This window comes from Grosmannia clavigera, assembly GCF_000143105.1.
Source record: "Grosmannia clavigera kw1407 unplaced genomic scaffold GCSC_108, whole genome shotgun sequence".
Classification (NCBI taxonomy): domain Eukaryota; kingdom Fungi; phylum Ascomycota; class Sordariomycetes; order Ophiostomatales; family Ophiostomataceae; genus Leptographium; species Leptographium clavigerum.
This window is the reverse complement of record NW_014040837.1, coordinates 1,712,763-1,734,934: the sequence shown is the minus strand read 5'-3', so window position 1 is coordinate 1,734,934 and position 22,172 is coordinate 1,712,763. Positions and strand designations below refer to the sequence as shown.

Genomic DNA, 22,172 nt, shown 5'->3' with positions numbered 1-22,172 from the left:
CACAACACTCTTTCGCCCACACTAGACCCTATTCAGCCTCCCTGCTCCTCACAGTGCATCACGTTATATGACCGCTACGTATAGCCTCCTTTAACCTTCACAGCAATCTATTGTTAAGAGAAATTATTTTTACGGGAGGCGGGATATAAATTGGAATTTTAATAAAATGCAGATTATAAGCGGTTATTTTATACATACTAGAACTAGGGCCATCCTTAGCGCGTGGTGGTTGGATCCCTAATAATAAGAATAAGAAACAATTCAGTTTAGATTAACAAGAGTTGAACTCACCAGTCTGTTACAAGGTACTCGTCTAGGTCATTCAGCATCTTCATCTCCTGGTCCGAGAGAACGAAGCCATTCACATTCGCATTTTCAGTCATACGTCGTTTGTTTATACTCTTGGGCAAGGGTACTAGTCCGTGCTGCAGTGACCAACGAACTAAGAGTTGCGCCGGTGTGCAGCCATGGCGCTTAGCCAGCTTTTGTATCGTAGGATGGCTCATGCGCATGCCGCGTACAAGCGGCGCATACGCCTCGATAATTATGTCGTGTTTGGCGCAGGCATTGCGAATATCTGCGCGTGTGTTGAACGGATGAACTTCGATCTGGTTAACAACGGGTGGGATGCGCGCTACAGCCGTAAGTTCATCGATCTAAAGAAGAAATTGTGTTAGCGCCGGGTTAAAAAGGTGGCAAATTCATCCAAAATTAGCGAAAGGTTGGTTCTAAGGTCGATTTTCAGTATACGCACATGCTTCGTGCCATAATTGCTCACACCACCCGATCGGACCTCGCCAGCATCGATGGCATCCTCCACAGCTTGCCAACTCGTTTGGCGAGCTTCTGTACCCCCATATGGACTGTGCAACAGAAACAGATCGATATACCCAAGTCCGCACACAGTTACAGACTCGGTAATTGAGCGTCGCACAGCTTCGTATTCTGCGCTGTTTTGTGCCAGCTTTGATGTATAAAATACATCCTTGCGGTCAAGATGGGCGCCTTCTGGGCTCTGTAGAAAGCTCCGAATAGCCTTGCCAGCTTGTTGTTCATTGTGGTACATCTGCGCACAGTCAAATCCACGGTAACCAGAGGCTAAGGCGGCTTTTACAGACTGCGCTGCCTCCTTCGTTGACATCATGTACAGTCCTAATTGGATCTGAGGCATCTCCTTGCCATCCCGCAGCTATAGGTGTAAAAGGAACCTTAGCTTACATCCTCGGAGTCAGTTCCTTCGCAATTTTTTTCATTCACCTTGACCTTCGTCGCCAAAGTATATTTCGCTGCCATAGTGTGTGCTTCTGTTCGGAGACTTCGGGCACGATCTTTTGTCGCAGGTCGCCCCCGCGAAGAAGGAAGTTATTTGTAGTAAGGGTTCGTAGCAAAGTTGATAATGGGGACGTTTTTTCTCAGATACTCACCGCTTTCAACAATTATATTTATTTTCTACAGAGTACGGAGTACGGAGTGATCTTACTCGCTTCGTGTCAAACATGGGAATCCGCCACACTGTAGACCTTCCACCCCACTTGGCCGTACTGGCCTGTGATTGGTCTGAATGTATAAAAACGGGGCATGGCACCAGTATCAATACGGACCCCCAGAAGGGTCGCGATTTACGGAGGTCCCTACCAAAAGTTCGTTCTCACCGCTTCGGCCAAATAGAAAGGTGGGTATAATGCTATTAATTTATTACTACTGTATTTAATACAGTTGTGTTAGCGTAAGTGCTATGTGCTAAGCGTCCTGTAAAAATATTAGTAATCGGATTAAATTGGCGACAATATCCACTAAGTTCTAGCGTACCATCGCTAATAGCTTTCTCCGTATGATTTACACTCTGCACTATGTATTGCCGCAGTTATAGAAAAGCGGTAAGAACGAACTTTTGGTAGGGACCTCCGTATCTACTCCGTATTTCTTCCTTAGTACTGTGGATTTCCCGAGGTCACCTGACTTGACCTCGGCCCTGACTGAACGCACATTGCGCACAGTCTAGAGCTTCAGTCAACCACTCAACGAAATATCATCACTAGATCTTCTGAAGGCCTTAGAGCTTACTACGATACGTGCAACTGGTCCGGACGAATATCCCACAAGGATTAACGTACGGGTCTTACACTGGTATTCGCGCAAGACAATTGCGCGTACAGACTAGTGGTGCACGGAGTAGAAGCCACAGTACTCTGTACACAGCACAGATTTGTTCACACTACACCCAATTCAGCCTCCTGCTCCTCACAGTGCATATCACCTTCATGAACCCTGCGCATAAGCTCTAAGCATGCACACTTTGTACTCTAATAATTAAAATGAGCTGCCAAACGGGCCTGGCCAATATGGGAGGGGCGTGCACGCTTGTGCCGTGTACTCGTAAGGGAAGAACACATGTACTGTGTGGCGCAGGGCGCTACTTGCGATTTCATGCGCGTCGGCATAGCTCGGAAGTAGCCAGCCATAACAATACTTCACACGCCTACTAGGCACCTATAATTTGACATAAGCAGCCGACGGGCCAACAGTAACAGCCTACGGAGTATAAGATAGGTTTTTCCACTTGCTTAGTCAAAAGCCATCCACTAATTGTTGGTATTGTGGCTTCTATTCTGTGCACTTTTAGCCTATAACGCGAAGGCGATGCCTTCGCGTACGACGTAATGCTAGTGTAAGACCCGTACAGTAATCCTTGTGGGAATTACGTCCGGACCAGTTGCACGTATCGTAGTAAGCTCTAAGGCCTTCAGAAGATCTAGTGATGATATCTCGTTCGGTGGTTGACTGGAGTCCAGACTGTGCGCAATGTGCGCGCAGATCAGGGCTCCGTCTTATCTACGGAGTAGTAATTTCGGCGGCGGAGGTTAGGTGACCTCTGGGAATCCACAGTATACTAAAGTTAACCCATTCTAAATGGTGGAAACGTGGCGCGATAAATATATAACACATAAATAGTACGGTGAAGTTGGACATGGCCGTCTTACTGCTTGAAAAAACGTCCCGTAGAGGTTTCCGGTATCTGTCCACATGGTCCAGGTCATTAAATATTAATACCCTCATTTGCGACTTGTGCAAAGATGCTGAGAGACCATATTGGAGAACGAACGTTGACAGACTTGATGTTTAAGTTGGAGTAAATGGCGTCGTTAGCCCTAACATACAATTGCTTTAAAATAGATATGGTAAAGTTACGATTATGGCTGTCGGGGAGTGAACCGCCGAACAAACGACGATCAGGTCAATTGAGGTCCTTGTTTACGTCATCTTAGCTATCCTCTCCGATTCGGTCAATGTCTTCGGAGAGAAATGCCTACAACGGTCAAATAGTTTATAGGCTCCAGCATCTTATTTATGCTTATCGTTGCGATAAAATTACCTGAGTTGTTATCGACTAATGGTAAGCAAATATTTAATTACGGATTTTGTGCCTCGTAGGGGTACATACGAGGGTAAGATATAGAGCTTAAGAACATAGGCAAAGCTAATGATTTCGATAGTATGCTGAAAGGCCATTATGACAGTTACAGCAACATTAATGATGTCGTCGTCTTAATATGGGGACATGTTGTTTATGGATTTTCCCCTCCGTTAGATATCTTACTTATATCTGGACGTTTACCTCCATCTTATTGGCTCTCCCTGAATATTTGCCTACCCCGCTTACAACGCTCTAAAATTGGCAGCATATCTCGGTCCGTTATGGAGTAGTAATGAAATCACCTTGGCGGGGAACCAAGAGTTGAAAAAGTAGAATACGTCAGCAGTCCAGTCGATAAGTGGGCCTAACTCCCGTCATTCCTCGTTACCGGAGATCTGCTACTCCGTACAACAAACATGTTTCAGTACTCCGTAGAAAATATGACCTTTTGGTCATAGGCCAAGAAACTCCGTGTTTCCTTATTTCTTATCTTTTCTTACCCCCCAGAAAAGGCACTGTGTATGTATGTATATGTTAAACCTTGAACCCTATCTCTCGGCTCCTCCACTTATGTAAGTAGCACCCCGTATATTCGACCCACCAGTCTTTGTTAAAGGGTCGTAGCACTGACGAAGTATACGACGTAAGCCAATCGATAGGAAGTTGTTTTAAGAGCAAGATTGCCACCAAATCCCCGTCTTTTCCGGCCCGGGCTACTCATTTGCACACACGACAGATGTGTTGTGGGCCGGGAGTGAAAAATGATACGAGGCAGGGCTTACTATTCTTTTCAGGTGAACTCAATGCGGCTTCAAACTCATTAGCCCAATTAACGGTCAAAAACTACAAAATGAATTTTCATAGATGTTAAATAGGGATATCGAGACGAGTGACCAGTGTTCAAAAGCGTCTCCCTAGGTGTTACGTATTTCAATGATCTGAATTGGGTGTTTCGGCAACCTCGTACCTATTTAGGACAGAAGATCACGATGCCGATGATAGCGACGGACGAAAGCACGCTTTATTAAGTGGGGAGAGGGTTCTGTCGTCAAGATTTTCCTATTTTGTCCATCTTTCCGCAGTAGGGTCATCCAATCGGAGTCAAATCGCTCGGTCTAGACTATTCATATCTTATGGAGCTAGTCGTTGGCTCCTCCAGGCGCCGAAGCCATCCGCTTTCCTACACCCATCATCCCTGTAAGAGACGGTGGCGTAGATCATGCGTACCAAGGAGGGAGGTGCGTTATCGCACTGAATGGCAGCCTTGGGTTCGGTCAGGCATGGATCGTGAAGCGGCCCAGCCGGTCTTCTGATAGTATTGAGGGATACAAATAACGTTGCGGGCGTACGATCTTGGGCTGTTCTTCATCCACGACTAAATCTCAACAATATAAGGACACAGGTCCAAAACGCTCGGCGGTGTATATTCGCTATCCAATCCCCTGTACGAACCACATGGAGACCATTCCAACTTTCGCCCAAGAGGCGGCCATCCCTGAGGCCCAGCCTGCCATTTTCACGAAGATCGAGGCAGAGCTGCCCATTCCTAACTTCGATCCCGCGGTGCATCTAAGCTACCGACCGCCACCAGCTCGTTACTCTTTCACGAAACTCGGCCTTCCTGTACCCAAGGGATGCCCAGACCTGTGCTATACGGAACCCTTCCAGCTTTTCTCTGAAGAAGGTGTGCGGGTGATACGTCGAGAGGTTTTCCGTCGGGAGTTTCTGGACAAATACATGCGTTCTTGGGAGAGGGCTCCATGCCTAATCAGCGGTCACTACCCTGTGAAGAACGTACGTAATTCTGTCTAACAACCTGAGCATGTATTGGAAGCATTCCACCTAGACTGAATCTAATAAAACATGGCATAGGATGGCACATTTCTTAAGCAAGCGATGACACATCCAGTTACCCAGGCCTCTATCAACTCGGCCTTTGGATGTGCCCTCAAGCTGCAGTCCGACGAGAATGCTATGGGATACATCAATGTGCAGCTCGGAGCAGATGGCATTGATGGTGTCTATCGCTTGGGGGAATACCCAACCAAGCCACTTCCTGTTGCTGCTGCTCTTCCGTCTTCAGATTACGACGGCGCATTCATTGATAGCTGGCACAAGGATACAACACCAATTGTGCTGGTTCTTATGCTCAGTGACACGTCTACAATGGTCGGGGGGGAGACCGCCATCCGTACCGGCGACGGACAAGTCATCAAAACGCGAGGTGCTGCAATTGGCGGTGCTGTCATGATGGCGGGTGCCTATCTGGAGCATGCAGCACTGCGTGCAAGCAACTGTGCTGAGCGGCTTAGTCTTGTCAACAGTTACGCCTATGCAGACCCCGATGCCGACGACAGCGGAACTACGCTCAGGAGTGTAAACCTGGGCTTTGACAACATCCCCTACGTAAAAAACACTTTCTTGGACTTGAAGTTGCGCCGCCTTAGAGACCGTTGCGATTTGGCTCTAGCACGCGTTCAAGAGCGTCGTGCTGAGGGCGAGATGCCCAGCCAGGAGGAGTGCGAGGAGTGGATACGCGATCAGATCCGACTACTAAAGCATACCGGTTGGGAACTATTTGAACGTATCCCGAACCATCTGGCCAAGGAAATGCCAGAGGATGCTCTGACTAAATATCTTTCTGATGCTTAGCGTATTTTCCCTTGTCGTTTTACTCTCGCCTTTGCAAGAATCTGTCATGTTTTTAACGAATTATGTAGCTAAGCCAAATTCTCATCTTTTATCTCTCGTTAATCAGTGTTATAATTCACTTTTATGACTTTGCTTGTTTCTTATCCAATAAAAGAATCAATATGATACTTATCTATTTACGAGAACGTAGGGTTAGGGTTATATATATATGTACCCTATAGTACTTGGGTCTCAAACCGGGCTCTTATGAGGATTACCGTCTTCCACTTAAGAATAGACACTTTCTATTCTGGACATGAAATTCTGCATAACTATATCATAAGAGGTTTAAACATTGAAGCCAGCACTGTGTTCAACAAAGAAGGCTGAAAGCGGTGTCATACTTATTTAAAAGCTCCAGACAAAGCCATTCACTCTTACTTCTTGTGATTTAAAAATTTAGCGATAATTTGACACGTTTTTTTGTGTTTACCCCGAGCCCGACAAACTAAACGCATTCCTCCTTCGAATTCAAAAAGAGCATACCTAATAATAACTTTTCATAAAAGACAAGCTTTGGACCGATATAAGCAGCATATAAGAACTACCAAGGATAAGTTCGTACCTCGTCTTCCTTGCTCAGATCTAAGCCCCTATCTAACTGCTTGCGGTGTTCATCATCCAGGTACTCGAGCAGCACTCGGCCATATTTCGCTTTTCCCTTGTATACTGAAACGTCTTCGTCCCAGCTGCGTATGGCACTTGCCAGGCGTCCAGGAACATAGTCCTCTTGAGCCAGTTCGGTGATAGGGTGAAAATATGTGCGAATTGTGAAGCAGACAGCGCGTGTCTTAGGAAGCCGGCGTAGAGACTGCCTTTCTGATCGGAACCAGTGGTGTTGAATGGCTTTGTCTTTTTCAGCAGTACTCCAGCTAACTACCGGACTGTCTTCATCTCCAATGCTCCAGCTCCATGCCAGCGAGTCGTCGACTTGAATAAAATAGTTGTTTCGCGAGTACAATTGATCGCATCGAAGTCTGCGGAAAAAGTTTGACATTCCCTTGTGAAGCTTTTCCCGATAATGCGGTACGTCACCAGATGTATGGATGTCTTCCAAGGGCATCCCCAACTTGTCTGAAAGTCTCCAGAAACCAGCTAGTAAGATAGCTCCAGCCATGAGGTAATAGCGGCCGTCATCTTTTTCAATCATAAGTGCAAGGTCATCCTGTACAAGTCGTGCTGCAATTGCCATCGGGTCTTCTCGAAGCGGCCTTTCGGCTGTATTAAACGACTCGCCCGACCAAATGTTGTCAATTCCAACATCAGTGCGTCGGTACAGGGTAGGGTAGCGAGCCGGTAAATATGCAATTAGCTCATCTAGGAGCTCTAGTGCGGCGTCATAGGCCTGAGGGTCGGTATGCACACACTTGTCGACCCTTTGACTAAGGCGTTCAGCTTTAGACGCATGATATTTAGGAAAATGGTTGTCAAGCTCGATCCATTCCTGTGGCTGAATAGAACGGAGGCCCATAGTAACGTTGTACTTCGGTCCATAGCGAAATGCCCGGTATGGAAGCGGTTTAGTAGTATCAATAGACCAATTAGGGTAAGGTTCCGGGGTTGACATCGCGTACGACTCTGTTGGCAGAGTGTTGTCTCCATTGCTTGCACTTTTTTCGATATTGGTATATGCTGTATTTTGCGATTGTCCGAATTGTCGGAGGGAGGTCGGGTTCTTAGATAGAGAAGTGGAGGCAAGTCTATATAAAAGGAAGAAAAACAGAACGAGTAGGACATAAGCTCCTGTAACTGGTTGGATCAATGAAGAAGTTATTGCCATCTTGTAAGTGTTGAAGACAAACTTGAAGACGAATGGATGGATAGGGAAGAATTGCGTCGGGCAAAACAATCGAGGATGCACAGGCATCAAGACCATTAAGAAGCTCTATTTTTTTGTCCCGTTTGATTTATTCCGATTGTTTTATCCCGATTAAGCATGCTCAGAACATTTCCGTATACGTCGCATGTCTAGAAACGATGATAGTTTAGACCCCCCCCACATCACTTTTTTGATTGCCGTTCTTCCAAGATCATCGGGAGAGCTAGACAAATCGGGAAATATTAGCCTACCGCTATCGGGCTTGGCAACGGAAGCGGCGAATGCGGTACTCGACAATCCAAACCTATCTCATTACTTTCGGACTTTACATATTGTTTTCAGCGTCTTCAGTCTTTCGGACTGGAGCTAAATCCTGACATAAGCCAGCCGACTATATAATACAGCATAGTCAATTATTGTATGAGATTCTCTCCCTTACAACACTTATACCCCCATCTTTTACAATTCCTCTTGTCAAATTTTCAAGAGCTCTTTCGTGAGTACATTGTCTCTCACCAATTCCACAGACCCCGTTGTGCTGACTTGAGAAGAACACTCCATCAATCAAACGTCATCATGGCTTTCCAGTATTTCGGCCAGGCTCAAGCCAAGTTCACCATTCCGCTTCTCTCGGGGGACAATGCTTTCCTCGGCGATGTCTTTTCCAGTGATGAGAAGAACCCAGAGAAGCCGATCTCTTCCGGTTTGTTTCGCCTAAACAAGGGCGAAGCCCTTGTCTATGAATACACATACGATGAAATGAAGATTATTCTTGAGGGAAACTACACCATTTCAGACGAGACTGGACAGAAGGTGGAGGCGAAGCCGGGAGACGTCTTTTTTTTCCCCAAGGGAGTAACGATCACTTTCACCACAACGGACTACGGGCTCGCATTCTACTGTGGCCAGAGGAAGAAGATGTGAAAGTTGAGGCCTTCAAGTAAAACCTAAAAAGTCTATTGTTCTTAATGAATGTATCTACCTCCCAAGACAAAAAAAGAGCTATTATAAACTCGAAGTCAAATCAAATTCAGAGAACAATCCTGCTATCAGCTCTTCGAGTGACAATTGGCTCAAAGATATTTAAAATACAATGGTTTGAGGAGTGGCGGCGTAAGAAACTTTTGATAGTTACTATACTATAGCAGCGATCAAAGTTTTAACAAAAGGCCAGATACAGGATATCATCCAAACATAGAGCGCAAATCGTTTGCCTCCATGACATCAATCCAATGGGCTGGCAGTGAGTCGTGGGCGGTATTATCATAAGCTCTCCAAATAGCAACCACCAGTTCCTTAGCGACAACGACCGGAGTAGGTGGCAAGCTGCTTTCCAAAGTACTTAGCCGTTGCATTATGAAGCGTCGAGCGCTGCCAATATTGAGTGCCGTTTCGTCTGTCCCTCCAGTATTTAGCATTGCAGGTGAGGGAGTGTCGTTCCCATTCCCCATGAAGCCAGTTATGTATGAGGACAAATTGTTCGAGTTCTGTGACAGTGTGGCCATAGCGTCCGTTTCATAGCTCGCCGTGTTCTGCGGTTGGCTCAGGAAACCAGATCCTAGTCTGAAGGTTGACTGTGACGAGGAAGTGCTTACATTCAATACAGGCTGCTGCCTCAGCCCAGTGCTCGCAGATATATAAAGCAATGGCTGGATAACGCGACTGCCGGACGAAGGGGGAATGCGGTGCAGAACCTTGACTAAATGTAAGCTGAGTGGTGTGATCCACTCTTGCCACAATAAAGTCTTATCATCTGCTGGTAGAACTCTGCCAGGGAGCCGCAGGAAGACAAGGTTGGGAAATGTTTGATAAAGGAGGAGCAGAGACGCCAGCCTATATGCCTCCGCCACAAGAGCAAGATGAAATGAGGGTGTTGCATCATCTCCAGTATCACTAGTTCCTCCGTCTGGTGATATATCCAGGTCCAGGAGCTTTTCCTCTAGCCGCTCCGCCTGCATATCCTCAAATGGTACGGAAAAAAAAGGCTCAATACTGTACTGTTCACGGGCGTACTGTCGAAATTTCCGACACAGTCGGACCGTTTCTGCGAAGAGACTCGATGATAGGGAGGAAACTCCGGTCCATGGATGCAGAGGCTCGTGCATTTTGTCGCCACCATTAAGGGGCCTGCTTTCGGACTGCTTATAAGAAGTCCCAGAACTTGTACCAACAAGATCATCATTTCTGTTATTATCATCATCATCATCATCATGTACAAATGCCAGCAACATATTGCAGTAAGTCATGCACTTGTTGAAGAATTCCAGCGTCTCAACGTCGGTTTCAGCGAGTGCGAGCTGCTGTTGGTTGAGGCGGTTGAGCACTTGTCTCGCTTCTTTGAAAAAGGGCAGGCCAAGGCCTCGTGGATCGACCCAGCAAATAGTAGTTCCGAGGCCGAAAAGAGAAAACAGCAGGCTGGTCGGGATGGCCTGCGGGAGTGGTTGGCTTCTTACTATCTGCAGTTCCATCTGCACGTAGTCTGTGGCCCTTTTCATTAGACGAAGTGCGGGTTGACGCATACTCGGGTTTCGTGAGGCCATGAATGCCGCAGACATGCTTTCTAGTGAGCTGCAAACGGTGATTGAGTTTCCCCAGAGGCCGGTGGCAATTTTTCGAATCGGATTAGAGCTGGAGTCAAATCCGGACCATGCCGGACAGACATTCTCAAACCAATTGATGATGAAGGCAGACGATTTGTCGAACAACTCGCCACTTGCTATTGCGGGAACGCCGCTCAGTGTAGTAGCTCTCCCACGCAGAATCAGTTCGGAGGAATTGCCCAACTCTAGCTCATCCCGCCGAGCACCGCTGCCCATTCTGAGTTCCTCATCAGCAGGTGACGAATACCGCGAATCCTGTCCCTCAAAAGGCTTGCTGCGAATGTCATCTCTAGGGGGCGTTGTTGATGCGTCATATTTTTGGTGCGTGGTGGCAGCTGGATTCTGTGGCTGTCTGTCGGCAGCTTTTCGCGAGCTTGAGGATGATTGACGCTGCACTATAGATGCATGAGACGCAAGAGACGCAAGATTCGGCTGGTGCTTGAACGACCACCGTATGCCTTGCCAGTAGCCACCGCACTGAATTCCCTTTTGCGAGCATCTCAAACAAGCGGGTCTCGTCTCGTCGCATTTAAGCTGGATGCGTAGAACTTGTTAGTCACCAAAATTTCTTATCGTGAACTCAGGTGCGCGACATCGGCAGCAGTTTCTTGCACCCCCTGGTCCCCGCCCTTCTCGTTCTTCCCGTCCTTCTCGTTGGAAAGTAAACGTACATGTTTGGCTTTGCAGGTGAGGCATCCATCTTTTGACCGTGTAGGGAGACCAGCTCTATATGCCAATGTAGGGCTCTTTGGAGGCACCATTGAATGTCAGGAATCGATCAAGGGTTTGACGAGACGACTTCCGGGCAGCCAGGCCCCGAGACAAGCATGTTGATAGGCAGGAAGGTTTCCGAAGCTGGTGAGCAATGCCGGCATTCAGATGAATGCGTTATAGCTGTCGCCCAGTAGAAAGGAGGGGTGGCTTGCAACAGAAGCGGTGTCGTAACTGATAAGAACTAGTCGGTTTATGATTCGTCAGCGATATCCGCCATTGGCCGAACCGACAACGCTGCCAACGAATTCGGGCAGATATGAATAACTCTCTGGAAAGAAAAATATGTTCGGTTGTTGATCCGGTCGTTTGGGATCAAGAGTAAAAGTCTGGGGTGGCAACTCTCATTATATGCCTTTGTACTCAAAGGTGTTTTTATCCCCTGGAGCACGCCGTAGGAACCGACGAAAAGGAGGGCGAGGTGTGGGCTAGTCGGTCATAGTTGGTGGGGCTTATCTATGAGCCTGGCCGAGAAGAGGGGTTGTCAATGGCATTCCGGAATGTCAGGGAGAAGCAAATGTCTTCCCATTCGCCAGCATGAAATTTATTCCCCGACATAATTCCGTTACAACGCCGCGTGTAAGCCCTGTGGGCTTTCAAATCCCTTCGCGTCCTCCACCTATTGACATATACTCCGGCTTATCACGACCAGGGTCACATGCGCACTTGAGGATACGCGCACTTGTTTTACTCATACATTGTGCTCACCATGGATCACACGACGCATCCAAGTAAGATACAATGTTTATATTATGTTATATCGAAGAAGCGAGGCACAAACTTATATGTTAGTTATGTCCTTTTAGGCCCACTTCTTTTCCCAGCCCCTGAAAAAGGGCTGCTCGGGGAGCGACTGCGGCTCCCAGTTATCCTCTATCATCCCACTGCTGATCTGAAACTGCTTGTATTTTTCCAGCGTCGGCTTTGCAATGTGTTCCACGTGCCATGTACCTTTGTACCTCATCAAGTTTTCTTTTCCGCCACGAAGAACGGTGAGTAAAAGAGATGGGACGTAAGGCTCATTTTCGAGCTCAGACAAGGGTGTGAAGAGTGCCTTGAAGTTAAATACCACACCGCCAGAAAGAGGCAGTCGCCGTAGAGTTTGCCAGTCAACACGGAGGTTGATGTCTTTAGGTTGTAGCTTCGGGTTTTGAGACTCTCTATGTGCAAAATCTGGATGTTCCGAGGGCAAAAAAAGGGGCTGGCCGACTTCTAGTCCCCAAGACCCTCTTTGAATGGGTTTGTTTGTCGGCATCTTAGTAAAGAAACTAGAAACGAAATTAGGCTTCAAGATCCAACTGCAAAAACAGCCGAAACTCTCACGTACCGATCCATACTGAACTCCATTTTCTCTTTGTAGTCCGGGACATACTTGTGTATTCCTGGCAGCCCCAGACCAACCTTTTCACTGAGTTTCCAGCCCACGGAAGAGCACACCATCCCTGCACGAAGAACGTAACGCCCTGTCTCCTCATCACGCAACACAATAGCGAAATCTTCAGGCACATTGTGCAAAAGCACTTCCAGGGCTGGCGTAGTTGACAGGTGCGTTCGAGTCTTCAGAATGTTGTTCACTAGAACCCCGTTTTCCACTCGAAACTCATTAGGGTACCGTGTACATATAAACTGTAAGACCATCTCCATGAGCTCGATGCAGGCCAGCTCTGAGCCCGGCAAAGCGGCAAGAACGTTGCTTCCATGTTCCGCAAAAAGCTTCTCCCGTTGTGCTATCCGTTCACGGTACGAACTTTCTAGCTCAATCCAAAAATCCGGATCCAGTTTCGTCAGAGCTGGCATAGTCTTAGCATATCTGTAGAGACGCTTTCGGGCCACAATTCACTCACACATAGTCTGATGATACGGCCATCGGAATGGACGGTACGGTCGTGGTAGTGCCTTTTCGATGTTGAACGATTTCAGCGGTGCCGGCGGTGGGACGCCGGACAAAATTGCGTAGTCTGGAAAGCTACCCAATTGACGGATGTCGTGAATCTTAAATCCGCTGAAAATAAACTGTGTTGGCTTTGCATTGCGGTAATCGTCTTGCAGCTTCACGAGACTGCTCCTTGGTAGCGTGGACAGATCAATAGCCTTAATCCCGGTAAATCTTGTGTCTAGTCCGGTCAGGGTCTGCCGTTGAGAAGGAGGGAATACAGCCTCATAATTCGGCTGGTCCGAGTTGCCCGCGCCGGCTTTCTCCTGAACTGGTCGTACGCTTTGAGAAAATCGGTATGAGTATCTCCTGGATGAGCCTGCAATCAACCTAGCAAGGTAGAGCAGACATGTACACGAAAGAAACAAGGTCAAAATCGCAGCTGCGATCGTTGAAGTCGGAAAACCGACTGGTGTAAACATCTTGGCGGCTGAGGTATCTCTGCTTGTTCTGGATGGGGTCGGTATATTCAACAGGAACAGTAAACGATAATAGTCTGCACTCTGGCGCTATACCGATATACGCCCAAACGCCGTCTATTGCCCAGGCATTGCTGCCGGGTTTGAATGCTTTAAACAGAAGCGTGCAAACGCAGGAAATCTTAAGGCGGATATACTAACTCGATATGGCTAATCTACCCGATGAACCTAATCACGACTGCTCATAATTGCGTGCCAATCCCATCCAGTAAAAAGTATCCGTAGCTCCTCATTGCAAACGCCGAGAGTCCTGAAGAACGATTGTCATGTCCCGATCACACTACATCGAACGACATCCGCAACAGCAAATAAAATTATCACATATTCGATTCCAACTGCCCAATTGGAATTATCCACAAAAACCCGTTCGGTAGTAGACTGCAGCTTGTGGCGAGTTCATGACTAAAGCCAGTATGTATCTGGGTTTAGTTCCGTTGTCTTGAGTCATTAAAACGAACTGCTCGCTACAATAATAATAGGAAGCAGCAGCCTCATGCAATTATGAATATGACCACCGCCTCCAAATGCAAAATATAGTCTAGACAAGCACTATAACATACGCATTTCCAGTGACTGAACAAGGAAGAAAACGATAACGATATCAATTTCTTGGCGGTAGTAATCTTCTGTTATCAGCCGTCAAGCCTACCTCTAGCCCCCTCAGTGAAAGATTGCATGGTGCACTACAACTTTAGACCTACATAGCATCGCGTACCGGCTATGCAACAGTAAAGGTGTAGTCTAGACAACTCGATAATGTTTGCTTCTCTCAACCAAGTCAAAAGGGTCAAACTGTAGCTTAAGACAGCAGTTTTGAGTACGGAGGAGAACAAGATGAGTGATGATCTTTGTTTGCATCTCATAGCTTACTCCAGAGCAGCCCATTTTCACTAGAGACGCCAAAGAAGATCATCGTCATCCTCCCAGTTCACAGCATATCTAACCTCTTTGAGTTCTTCGGTAATATGTACCACTTTACAGCTATGCTTACATGCAAGCACAACCCTACTTCAAAAATATTAGTTAAGAATGTAACTATAACGAGTGATCGCCCAATATACTACAATAACTCAGGGTTGATTTCTATGCTGAGAGACTAGTGTACGGGTATGAACTCGACAATTTTATGTTTAAGACCTCACAGGCAGCACTTACGTCCTGTCGCACTAAACGGGTCACTAGACGAACGCGTCACCGTAAGTGGTGTCACTGGCGATACATCTATACCAAAACTTGGTATTCAAACTTTCTTGTAACGCAGCGGCAAGCTCCCCGACATCAACGACTCTTATAATGACGTAAGTGTAATTTAACGATAGATAGATGCCACAATCTTATCCCGTTTATCACTGCTTGATAATGTTCTGAATTGTCGAGTACGGCGTACGGCAAGTGGTTTACTGTACGTTTAAAACACCGTCTAGTTACAACTAGTCGTCAATCAATCTCTAAAATCGCCGGTCTTGAGCGTTTTCATGCACCAGCTGTGTTGGAGTCTGCGAAGTCGTGCTGCTTGTCCTATCTAAGCCCAACAACAACGTTCTATCAAATCTTGACTTTTTCAGCGTTTTTTCCAAAGGTCTCGCCACATCTCCTTCAGCCCATAGTTGGGGGACGTCGATTCATGCACCCGTGCGGTACTTCCCTGTCCAACGAACCAGTCAAGAAAAGGCCGGCCAGGTGTGTCTTGCTTTTTAGCTGCCAACGCAAGGTCATGTGGTCGCGCAGCACGATCACGGATAGTATCAGCTAGGCTTGGAGCGACATCGGCAAAGCATGTACGAAGTTCACGGTCCAACGAAAAGTATGGTTTCCTGGCCAGTTCCGGAGCCATCAAATTGTAGGAGCGGATCAGGACGTTGAGGTTTTTTACTTTCAACTCCATATAAGATCTCTCGATGGCCACCCATTGGCTGTCGCGAGATGGAAACCCTTGCGCTTCATCAATAGTCACATCCGTTTCTGCTTCATTGGCCTTTCTAGCCCCATCTTTTTGCAACGGCAATTCTCGGAACTTGACCATTACTAGGTCATCAGTAGTGTTCGTAGGGACAGAGATCTGCTCTGTGTCGCGAAGCCGAGGGTTGTTAGCCTGCTCTGCCAGTGCATAGGCATTGGCTCGGGCCATTTGTTCCTGCAGTGATCCGCCCAGCTCGGTAATGGATCGTGTTGCATGGCGTCTCCAGTCATTTCGTAAGCGCACCCGGAACATCTTTGCAGCACGCATCAACTCCTGTTGTTTTTCAATCCACGGTGGAACTATATCCTGCCGTTGTATCATCTTATTCAGTATGTATTCTGTTGTGTCAATGAACGGTTTGTCAGCACAGCTGTCGCTGTTTATCCCTGGACCTCGTGGGATGTTTCGAAACTGTCCGCGGGCAATTGCGTTTTCTATGCGCTCGTTGGCCAATGCTGCTAGGCCCGATATGTTAGTGGGCATAGCGCGTGCATCCGGTGTAAACCGATCCCGAAATTCCTGGCGCATAGCTTCTCGTTCTCTTTCACTAAGTCCCTTATCTGCGTCTCCTTCAAGTCCTGCGTAGGCCGCCACTTTATCTCGGACTAGCGCAATCCGCTCTCTGGAACTTTGAGTCGAGAGTCTCCCGAAGCGTAGGTCCGAAGAAGGACCCGAAACGTTGACTTTGCCTCGTATTTTTGTCGGTAACGGCCTATGCGAGTCGTCGAGCATTCGCAGCACCGTGTCTGCTGCAGGTTCCTCACCAGTCCATGGTGTCGCCGCCGCTATTCCCATCAGGCCTCTGTCTGTAGAATGCTTGTGCTCCGACCGCATTTGCGCATCAGCAATTTTGACCAGAAGTCGACTTTTAAGCTCTTCGCTGAACCCAGCATCTTCAAGCGCACGTCGTCCTGCTTGACCTCCCGTCAAAATAATGTCTTCCGTGGCATCTTCTAGCCGTCGGGACATTGCTCCTTGCGTATTTTCCCCATCTGCAGGGCTAAAAGTATTGGACTTCGGAAAGTTGTTGGTTGAGTAGAAAATTGCTTGGGCAGCCGGTTTGGGCAGTATGTGTACGACACTGTTGAAATTGGATCGGGTCCATATGGCCGCGCAGCATAGGCATGTGCACAGAGAAACGCGTCGAGCCATGGCTGTGCTTGTTGGTTATACACAGTAAAGGGAATTTATAGGTGCGCGGGTCGGATTTTCAAATATGTACACTCCGTAAGCCTACGTGACTATTTAAGCAGTCACAGCGGGTTATGATCACCCGGGGTCCCAAATTATACGACGTTGAGGCGATATTGTAGGCGGTCACAGACGGCAGAATACTCCGCCTAAGGGTGGAAACATCAGTGTGAAAACTGTGTAACTGTCGTGATCAAGAAGTAAGATATCTTACTTTGCCATATAAGGCGATGGCGATGAGAACGTCTATGTAGCTTATATTCGGCTTGAAATTGAGGGCTTTACGAGTACTATGGCGTTTTACACTGTATTTACATGCAGTCGCTAGGCATTAACGCTAGATTGGGGGTATCTTGTGATAAATAAGTATCTTACAGGTGAAAGTGATGAAATGTGTGAGTGGCTAATTACGCAGTATGGGCACTCTGTCCTTGCCGACGAAATAGAGGGGGGACTGAGGGCTTGAAAATACGGCTACAGTACAATCAATTTGGATACGACAATTGATCTGCAAGCAATTACCGTCTAGCTTGGTTGCCCAGCTCTTTCTCCCAGATCGCTAAAGCGCTCATAACCGCCATGACGGCCCACCTCTCACCCAACAAACCTGACAAGCCCGTGCCGCAAAACGAGAACTTCAACTGCTTCGTAAGGCTCATTAACGCGTCTGACCAAATCGCCACCACCTCGCGCCCATCCGATGTGAGGAACGCCGGCGCACAGCGCGGCTGTCTGGGTCCTAATGTGGCTGTGCACATGCGCACCAGCTTCCAGCCATCGTGGGCACCGCCCAGAGCAGCAATCGCACTCCCGGAGCTATGCCGCCATTCAAAAGCTTCATTGTGTATGTTGAGCCGGTCTGTGCCCACTTCCATGACGAACTGATAGGTATGTGACCATCCGTAAACAACCTCAAGCCGGACGGCGGTTAAACCTCCCCTATAGGAGATTGGAGGCGGCAATGTAGCCGACATTTGATCCGTGACGTTTGAAAAATCTACACCAGCCAGTAGCGGTGCCCGTGTGCTTGGCCCGTTATGTAGAGCTACCGTTGGGCCTGGATTACCCCAGCTGGCTCGAATGTTTACAGCATAGAGCGGTGTCTGCTGATGCTCGCCCAATGTGTAGAGGTTTGTCAAATTACCGCCGTAGAGGTTGAAGGTAGGGGGAAACTGGCGGCCGGTGGGGATGGAACCAGGTGCAGGTTGTATTTGGGATCGTCTACCGGTCGCCAGCCGCATCGGCGACGTCGGTTTCTCTTCATGTCTAACGAGACCAGCCCTTGCAGCATCGGATGCCGGTGGGCAGACAGGCGATGTGGCAGGGGGCAAGATACCGGTGGCCTCTTCGTAAGATGGTGGTGGGACATCGGGCACGGCCAGCACATTGGTATTGTCGAGGAGAAGCATGGGAGGGGTTTGATTCATCTGCCCATTGTTGTGATTATTGCTGATGGTCGGCCTTGTTGGAGCTACGGAATCAGCTCTGGAAGGTCTCCTCTCCATCAGAAAGGAATGCTCGAAAGACGTGATTAAGCCCCGGAAGGAGTAAGAATATGAAAGGCAGTTTAGATCGCCGAGGTCACGCGTAGAGAGGTAGATGTTTTGAGCGGGTAGATAGCGCGCAAAAGTATGTTTCACGATTACAAGAAGAGTACGGAGTAGTAGTAGGAGATGATAGCCAGTGGCATACGTCATCCCCCAGCCACAGGGCTGAGCATGCGCTCGCCCCACCAGTCGCCACATCAAATCCGTCCTATCCTCTCGCCACTACTCCGTACTCCGTAACGAATACGCATAAATGCGAGAGGCGATGACTCTCGAAAAATTCCATTTACGTAGTATGAGAGCCAGTAATTATCGAGTTAATCAAAATTCAAACTACAATAAAAACTATGTGGAAGCTTCAACTCGAAGCGGTGGCTCTACGTCGACTCAAACAAGTGAATCTCTGTGAAACATCAGAGTCTAGGCCTATTTATCGATAAATACCCCGTGGAGTACGGAGTACGGAGTACTGGGTTATTCGCTTCCATCTCTTTCTGTCAAATTATGGGTGACCAGTGAGCGTGTGTGTATTGTTATTGTTAGGTACGCCGACCTGCATGAAAACACGTATTAAATAGCCCTATGCGCCACACAGTATATGTAGTCTTCCATCGATCACACGGCATAATCGTGCACGCCCCTCCCATTTGTGGCCTGGTCCATTCGACACTTTCCACATGGCCATTTAATAACGTCCTAGCACAGCTGATTTTACATTATAACAATAAACTTTAACAAACAACATGATTCTCGGGCAGACATGCGCCTGAACTGTATGACGGTAAGGAATGTGCTGCCAATGTTTAATTTATTTATATTCTTTGTAAGAAGTTCCAAGTGTGCGCAAGGCTGTAAAACATGCCAAATATGAATATGACCTCCAAGCTAACAAAATGAACATTTTGGTGCCTGTATTTGCTTTTTACTCCAAATCCGGGTCTATTGCAGTTCCCAAGTCTCGGGTTTCCAAAAATGTGCGATCCAGTAGCTGGTCCGGAAGGTAGTCCTGTTTCACCCGTCCATCCAAATAGTTTGGATTATATTTATACTCCTTTCCGTAGCCCATATCTTTCATCAGCCGAGTGGGTGCGTTGCGGAGATGTACAGGAATCGGCAGCGATGCGACGCCAGGTTCCCTTAATGCCGCGTACGCATTGTTTAACCCACGGTATGCCCGTGTGCTTTTAGGTGCCAGTGCGAGAGCCACTGCACAATGAGCAAGCGGGATGCGAGCTTCTGGCATGCCGATTTGCTGGGTTGCCGTATATGCAGATGTTGCCAGCGACAGTAATGTGCTATCGGCTAGACCGACGTCCTCAGACGCAATGACGACCATCCGCCGCGCAATGAACAGCGGGTCTTCACCTGATTGCAGCATCCTGGCCAAGTAGTAGAGTGTCGCATCCGGATCAGATCCCCGCACTGACTTGTGGAAGGCAGAAATGGTATCGTAGTGCTGGTCCCCAGCACGATCGTATACCAACGTCTTGGTTAACGCAGATTTAAGGTCCTCTTTTGTACACAGCGTGATTTTCCCCGTGTTTTTATCAACTTCCCGAGGACGTGCTGCGATTGACATAGCCAGCTCTAATAGATTGAGAGCCGCCCGGGCGTCGCCATCAGCAAAAGCAGCCAAGTAGCCCAGCAGCTCACGGTCAATTAGAGGGGAAAGAGCGAAAGTTAACTTCTTCGTCTCTTCAGAAATATCAGTCTCGTTCGGTGACCCCTGGTTGTTATCGCTGGCCGGGATACCAGTCTCCTGAAGAACGGCACGCTCTAGTATGCACCGAACATCTTCTGTGGCAAGTGGAGCTAGAGTGAACGTCCGGCACCGTGAAAGGAGAGCAGTCACGATGCGAAATGATGGATTTTCAGTTGTAGCCCCAATCAGCGTGATTGTGCCTGCCTCGACCGGTTTCAGAAATACGTCCTGCTGAGCCTTCGTAAAGCGGTGAATTTCGTCGCAAAATAGTATGGTCTTGCGTCCCGTCAGCGCCAGCTCATTTGATGCATCTTGAAACAGCTTCTTGCACTCTGAAATCCCACCACTATTCGTTGCATTCATCTCGACAAAGCGGCTGCCTACTTGCTGTGCGATGCATCGTGCAATCGTAGTCTTGCCTGTACCGGAGCCGCCCCATAAGATCATGGAAGGCACCCGGTCTGCCTCAATAAGTGCTCGCAGAACGCCGTTCGGGCCAACCAGCTCCTGCCCAAATACGTCGTCCAAGTCCTGCGGACGCATGCGCTCAGCTAATGGTGCCGCCCGGTTTATGCGCGAGCGTTTGGCAGCCGGACCTTGAGCTGCCATGATATATGCGTCGTTTGCAGCCTTTGGAAGCTCTGATTGTCCCCGTGCCGACGCTGGTGTGTCATTCGACGTTCCGTTTGCCGTGTCAACCGACGAGCCATAGCCAGGTCCCTCGTCGAAACTGCGCTTGACCCCTGCGGTATGTGCCTTCGACGAGGCATGCTGCTGTTGAATAGTTATTTGAGGCCCTGACTTGCTGTTGATATCACCTGCTCCATCGGCAGTAGTTTGGCGCTTCGCCATTGGCGCCTGGAAGAAGCTGGACGCAGCACGTTTCTGAGAAGACGAAGCCGGCGAACTGGGTGGCGGTGTTGGGCGTTTTGGTCCGGCTGTAGCCCGGTTTGTGCTGAAGGTGTTTGCAGGGCTCTTCTCAATGGTATGTGTTACGCATCCGGCGTCTAGGTGTGCGTTGATTTCGATCGATCGAACGTGCATGCCACAGATTGGGCAATCAACGACAGACGCGGATCCGAGCGACCGGAATACAGGTGCCGAGGACTGTGACGGTTGTCCCTGCGAGGACGGTGCCCCTGGTTGGAAGGGAAACATGGTTCGCGTGCTTGTCGTCAAAATCGTTCCGTTCACATTTGAAAAAGGGAACGCCGAGGCCAAGGCTTCATTTCGAGAGCTCTTGAGGTCGTGTAATGCTGTTTACTGGCAGTATATTTAAAGGTACCTGAATGCTAGTATTCGAAGACGCGTGAGTTTACGAGATGAGGAGAAGACGCGCTAATAAAAATCCCGCCGCCACAGAAGCTGCCAGCAATGAGCCGCTATACGACATAGATGTTCACGTGCTCTACCAGTACTCTGTATAGTCCCTTTATGCCGCTGAAAAAGTTGTCGCTTAATAACGCCAAAACTAGCCATCACATGACCTATAAAAGCGGACAGTTTCTGACTAATATCAATTGTTTACTGGAAATTGCTCACGGTCGGTGTCTACAGACAATCCGACCATTCCCACAAAAGCCAGGCCGACCATTGTGGGTCTTTTTTTCACTTAATGATCATCACAAAAGTTTATGCCTTAGGCTCGTCAATGTACTCTGTTAGAGGTACGGAGTAGTATAAAGGAATAAAACAATTCGGCAGAATTTTTCTGCCAGGTACTCGCCTAGCAAAATATACTTCTAAGCTATGCCGACGTGTATAAAGGCCTTTATAAGATAGGCTAGTCTAGGCACTAAAAGCTATAGGTTGCATATATCTTTCCACCGTACGCTACACCCAGCACACCGCCTTTGCAGGCTTGTACCTCTCTTTAACACAGTATAAGACGTGGAGGACAAGCCTAAGGCAGTAAGTTTCTTGGTAGGGATTACTAATTGAAACGATCCACAAATAGACCCACAATGGTCGACTCAGCTTTTGTGGGAATGGTCGGGGTCACTCACAGTCGAATTTGCTATAAGATACATACGTGGGCGTACGTGACTTACATATATAGGCGGT

The 22,172-nt window shown here is 48.0% G+C and overlaps 7 protein-coding genes across 7 annotated transcripts; 2 read left to right on the top strand and 5 right to left on the bottom strand.

Annotated features, from left to right (window-relative positions):
• Window positions 1–215: 215 nt before the first annotated feature.
• On the bottom strand, window positions 216–1,293 carry CMQ_6858 (aldo-keto reductase; the record flags this gene model as incomplete). Its single annotated transcript, XM_014320544.1, has 4 exons — window positions 216–237; window positions 292–656; window positions 755–1,189; window positions 1,258–1,293. The coding sequence occupies 4 exons, from the start codon at window positions 1,291–1,293 to the stop codon at window positions 216–218; spliced, it is 858 nt and encodes a 285-aa protein (XP_014176019.1).
• Window positions 1,294–4,870: 3,577 nt separating this feature from the next.
• Window positions 4,871–6,067, top strand: CMQ_6572 (uncharacterized protein; the record flags this gene model as incomplete). The annotated part of the gene is made up of 2 exons (XM_014320258.1): window positions 4,871–5,209; window positions 5,288–6,067. 2 exons carry the CDS (start codon window positions 4,871–4,873, stop codon window positions 6,065–6,067), a joined length of 1,119 nt encoding a protein of 372 aa, XP_014175733.1.
• Window positions 6,068–8,501: 2,434 nt separating this feature from the next.
• Window positions 8,502–8,849, top strand: CMQ_6546 (ethanolamine utilization protein; the record flags this gene model as incomplete). The annotated part of the gene is made up of 1 exon (XM_014320232.1): window positions 8,502–8,849. The coding sequence occupies one exon, from the start codon at window positions 8,502–8,504 to the stop codon at window positions 8,847–8,849; it is 348 nt and encodes a 115-aa protein (XP_014175707.1).
• A 3,249-nt stretch (window positions 8,850–12,098) lies between these two features.
• On the bottom strand, window positions 12,099–13,651 carry CMQ_6977 (uncharacterized protein; the record flags this gene model as incomplete). Its single annotated transcript, XM_014320663.1, has 3 exons — window positions 12,099–12,456; window positions 12,624–13,086; window positions 13,141–13,651. The coding sequence occupies 3 exons, from the start codon at window positions 13,649–13,651 to the stop codon at window positions 12,099–12,101; spliced, it is 1,332 nt and encodes a 443-aa protein (XP_014176138.1).
• A 1,618-nt stretch (window positions 13,652–15,269) lies between these two features.
• CMQ_6822 (uncharacterized protein) lies at window positions 15,270–16,637 on the bottom strand (the record flags this gene model as incomplete). The annotated part of the gene is made up of 1 exon (XM_014320508.1): window positions 15,270–16,637. One exon carries the CDS (start codon window positions 16,635–16,637, stop codon window positions 15,270–15,272), a length of 1,368 nt encoding a protein of 455 aa, XP_014175983.1.
• A 740-nt stretch (window positions 16,638–17,377) lies between these two features.
• Window positions 17,378–18,268, bottom strand: CMQ_6838 (uncharacterized protein; the record flags this gene model as incomplete). Its single annotated transcript, XM_014320524.1, has 1 exon — window positions 17,378–18,268. One exon carries the CDS (start codon window positions 18,266–18,268, stop codon window positions 17,378–17,380), a length of 891 nt encoding a protein of 296 aa, XP_014175999.1.
• Window positions 18,269–19,328: 1,060 nt separating this feature from the next.
• On the bottom strand, window positions 19,329–21,266 carry CMQ_6823 (aaa family ATPase; the record flags this gene model as incomplete). Its single annotated transcript, XM_014320509.1, has 1 exon — window positions 19,329–21,266. One exon carries the CDS (start codon window positions 21,264–21,266, stop codon window positions 19,329–19,331), a length of 1,938 nt encoding a protein of 645 aa, XP_014175984.1.
• Between the last annotated feature and the right edge of the window lie 906 nt (window positions 21,267–22,172).